Source organism: Papilio xuthus, unplaced genomic scaffold, assembly GCF_000836235.2.
Source record: "Papilio xuthus unplaced genomic scaffold, Pxut_1.1 DF827680.1, whole genome shotgun sequence".
In the NCBI taxonomy this organism is placed as follows: domain Eukaryota; kingdom Metazoa; phylum Arthropoda; class Insecta; order Lepidoptera; family Papilionidae; genus Papilio; species Papilio xuthus.
Genome location: NW_013530969.1, coordinates 7,391,804 through 7,395,868, shown reverse-complemented (window position 1 = coordinate 7,395,868; position 4,065 = coordinate 7,391,804). Strand labels below are relative to the sequence as shown.

Below are 4,065 nucleotides of genomic sequence, written 5' to 3'. Positions count from 1 at the left end.
GTGATGGTGGCCAAAAGAGAGGCCCTGCGGGAGCGCGAACTCGCCAACGAGACGCTGCCGCCCCGCAGGGCTCCAGTGAGGGGCCGCCGGCGTGCGAGGTACGCCGCGGCCCTACAGGCTAATTAGTATAGAGCCACGCGCGACGGGTCGGGGGACCTGTCGCGCCGATTGTGGCGGATGGCCCTCCTCTCGTGTTCGGAGGAGGGTTTCATCATAGGGTGATGGGAGGGGTCTAAGATATGACCCCTCCCTACACGAGTCGAGCCCCTACCAAGGGGCTCCCTCCTAGCCGGGCCGTGGATAAACTAACGTAGATACCACGGTCCGGTTGGGCGTAGGAGAACACCGCGGGGTTTAGTGGGTAGTCCGGTCTTGTTCCCAGGCCGGGAGTCCCACACGAAACCGTCCCTGCTGCCCCCGCAGCACGGACGGCGAAGTGCATAAACGCATTCCCAGCGTTAACAAAAAAAAAAAAAAAAATCTAGAGTAAGTGAGAAGAGTAATTATAGATTTAGAAACAGTGCGGTTTCTTACTTTTATCAGTTACTAGCTGTTGCCCGCGAATCCATTCGCGCGGAATTAAATATATATGTATTAAAAAAAAAAATACATAAGTACCCTATGTGTTCTTGCACACTATGTTCTACATCTGTGCCAAATTTCATAAAGATCCGCTGAGCCGTTCCCGGGATACATACGTTTAAACAAACATCCATCCATCCTTCCATCTAAACATTCGCATTTATAATATTGGTAATAATTTGTAAGATAACATAGTAAGATACAATCATGGGCAACCGATTGCACTAACGATAGCTACCTGTGAACAACACGCTGTAACATTCAGCTGAATGGAAATTATTATATCTTTTAATGTTCAAATTAAGCCACTTACATATTAATAAGCTTAAGTATCCGTTCATGCAACTTCCTTACAATAGAGTACAAGTTTCGAACAAGAAGATTTTATTCATCTACATATAAAAATCTTATAAAGTTTACGTTTCTGGTACTTTGTTGACATAACATGAACAATTATGACGTAAGCTGTCACAGTAATTTATATTAAGTAAAAATATTAGAAAACATGATGAAGTCGTTAGCTCTGCTAGTGGTGCTAAACGTGGCGTGCGCCGAGAGCGCGGCTGGCAACAGGACGACTTATGGGTTTTTCCGGGAGGTGGTGCGCGGCTCTGGCAGTGGGTCCGGCGGCAGCGCGAAGGGCGCGCGGCGCGTGTTCGGCGGCGCCGCAGCGCAGTTGAGCGAGTTTCCGACGGCGTGCGCGCTGCTGGACCGCTACTTTGCGACGCGGTGCTCGGCGGCCGCGCTGGCGTCGCACTGGGCGCTCACCGCAGCTCACTGTATATCTCCGCTGGTCGCCTACGTCAAGTACAACACTCGCCGCCCGTCGGCGGAGGAGGGCGACGTCTCGGCCGTCCAATACCTCTACCGTCATCCCGAGTCAGTGTTCATTGATTTGGAGTCATTTTAAGCCACACTTTTTATGTCTTGATTTTATCTCGTATCGTATATCGTTTTTTTTTCTTTTAAGGAAAGGATAAGAAGTGGAAGCGAAAAGGGGACGGACAGGTGGCTTGCTCGTTTGCCACATTAAACGATATAATGTTTGCGATTATAACATAGATATGTCCTTTTGTGTGAGTCTTGTAGTTCGATATATATTTTTATGAATGAAAATAAAGATGAGGTATGTGGCGTGCAGGTACCGCGTGGTGCAGGAGGACGAGGGCTACGGCATGGACGTGACGGTGCTGCATAACGACGTGGGGCTGGTGCGATCGCGGGACGAGCTGCGCCTGCGCGCGCCCCTACCACGCGACGCCCTCGCAGCGCTGCGTAGATACGATCCCGGCAACTTAATGGATGCTGAAGTTCATGTAATTGAAAATATTATTTAAATTTCATCGTCATGTTTGAAGAGTTTCTTCAGTAATGTTTAATTTGTCACTACAAATCCGTAACCGCCGCCGACCTACGGATCGGAGAAGAGCAAGGATTAATCCTGCCCTCTAAAGTAAGCAAGTAACTACAGTTAAAGACCCTGGCCAACAACTATAACTATAACTGGTGCTTACTTATAGTTCGTAATGAACGTTTCTTCATCCATTACTCACTCAGTCGAATATTTTTTGTGGTTCTTTAAAATTAAGGTAAGATTACTTGTATGTACATAAATATCATTTTTGTCAAAACACTTAAATAAGTGAAGTAATTAACATCCATGTGAGTAAATCTGTTCGTGGAAGATAAGAAATAACAAAAAAAAAGAAACACGTGTACAATCATGTTGTGGGAGATTCAGATGTATTACGGCACTGCTTTTAGTATGTTGCTTTTAGCATGTTGGTTGATATTATGGCTCTCGTATCTCAGAGGTCAATCCCATCAAATCTCATAACAAACATTTTGTATAACGCACACGTCGCAACGTCCGACTTTACCTGTTTTGCCCGCTAATGTCGTGTCAGTCATGAAGACATTAGCTCGTTCAAACAAACTCCCAAATTTTGTTACATGAGGGGTAAAATTATCTTTTCAATTTCTCGTGCGGTTACATTTGTTTCGTAAAAATTATATCACTTTTTTTTTTTTACATTTTTTTATATTGTATTTTTAAATAGAATTCTAGTAGTCCATCCCATAGATACTTTTGTCCATTTCCTCCGCACTAAAATCACCTAAATGTTAAGAGATCTAATATAATAGCGAGGTGACTTATATTTTTATTTTTAAGAAAAAGAAAAGCGTGGACCAATTGTATTTTCTGTTTATGAAACTGCCTTCTAAATTAAATTAAATATTTGGACGTAAGTTAGACATAATATAGTGCAGTATGATAAGCGGTGAATCACGTGTGTTGGGGTCGCAGGTGCTGGGCTTCGGGCGGTCGGAGAGCAGCGCGCTAGGCGAGGAGATGTGGGGTGCGCGGCTGCGGCTGGCGCGCTGCGGCCGCGCCACCTGGTACCACGTGGTGTGTGGCGCGGGAGCTGTCGAGCCGGTGGGCGCGCGGGCTGCGGGTGAGGGTGCGGTGGGCGGCGTGTGCGCGGGCGACTCGGGCGGGCCGCTGCTGTTCGGGCGCACGCAGGTGGCGGTGACGTCACTTGGGCCGCGCGAGTGCGGGCCGGCGGGCGGCGCGGGGGATCCGCCGTTGGGCGCGCTCAGCGTGTTCACCACGCTGCGGCCGTACGTGGACGTGCTGAACGCCACGATGACGGACACGGATGCAGAGCTGCGCATGCGGATGATCTCCGCCGCCCCGCGCCCCTCCCGTACTCTAATGTTTGTCGTTTATATAATGTATGACACTCTATCGTACGCTTCAGTTACGTAATGGTGACTTATTATTTTTAAATACATATTAATATTATGTTTGTATCTGTTGTTGAATTTCTTACCCAAAATTCGATGGATGTAGGTGAAAGAGTCCGCAGAAAAGAGGGGTAAGGGAATTATGCGTTTCGTGGGACAAGTGTGGTGAAGGTGATATCTACACTGGGCACTGATCGCCGCCGAATAAATATATAAGACATATTCTCAAGCGAAAATTAACGTCTTATTATAGAATAGTTATTATTCGACAGAGGGCATTGCATTGCGACGCTCGACTAGTCCTGTCGCCAATTCAAATTTCCAAGCGATATTCCTTAAATTCATATAATAAATCTTAAAAACCCCTCAAAGGTTACAATTCGTTTTATTGCTTTTTTTTAACTTTGAAACTGAATATAGCCAGATATGAGAGTAAATAAGACTAGTGATTGGTCGCCGCCTCCAGCTCCGGCGTCGACGCTAACTAACAAACCAACTATCAAGTAATTTTACGGCTGAGTGACATCCATTAAGTGTTTGCTGATGTTCGTGTGAGTTTCGGGGTCGGCGGACACCAACTTTGTAGAAACATCTTCGTGTGAATGTACTCGTATTATAAATAAAGAAAGTATATCAATACCCTCATATCTTACCCTCACGCTAATGAGCGGTATATATTTTTATGCAAATTTATGATTTATATATTTAATATATTTATCCGACGTTCTTACGGTG

The 4,065-nt window shown here is 45.9% G+C and overlaps 1 protein-coding gene across 1 annotated transcript; it reads left to right on the top strand.

Moving 5' to 3' along the window:
• Positions 1–1,034: 1,034 nt before the first annotated feature.
• Positions 1,035–3,352, top strand: LOC106116943 (trypsin alpha). The gene is made up of 3 exons (XM_013311001.1): positions 1,035–1,461; positions 1,724–1,898; positions 2,891–3,352. Exons 1-3 carry the CDS (start codon positions 1,088–1,090, stop codon positions 3,350–3,352), a joined length of 1,011 nt encoding a protein of 336 aa, XP_013166455.1. The 5' UTR covers positions 1,035–1,087.
• The last annotated feature ends 713 nt before the right edge of the window (positions 3,353–4,065 follow it).

What these genes read in the sequence shown, in the direction of transcription:
- LOC106116943 (XM_013311001.1), top strand. Translation starts at nt 1,088, where the DNA reads ATGATGAAGTCGTTAGCTCTGCTAGTGGTGCTAAACGTGGCGTGCGCC. An exon ending in TACCTCTACCGTCATCCCGA is followed by an intron (nt 1,462 to 1,723) that starts GTCAGTGTTCAT and finishes TGTGGCGTGCAG; the next exon opens with GTACCGCGTGGTGCAGGAGG. An exon ending in TAATGGATGCTGAAGTTCAT is followed by an intron (nt 1,899 to 2,890) that starts GTAATTGAAAAT and finishes TTGGGGTCGCAG; the next exon opens with GTGCTGGGCTTCGGGCGGTC.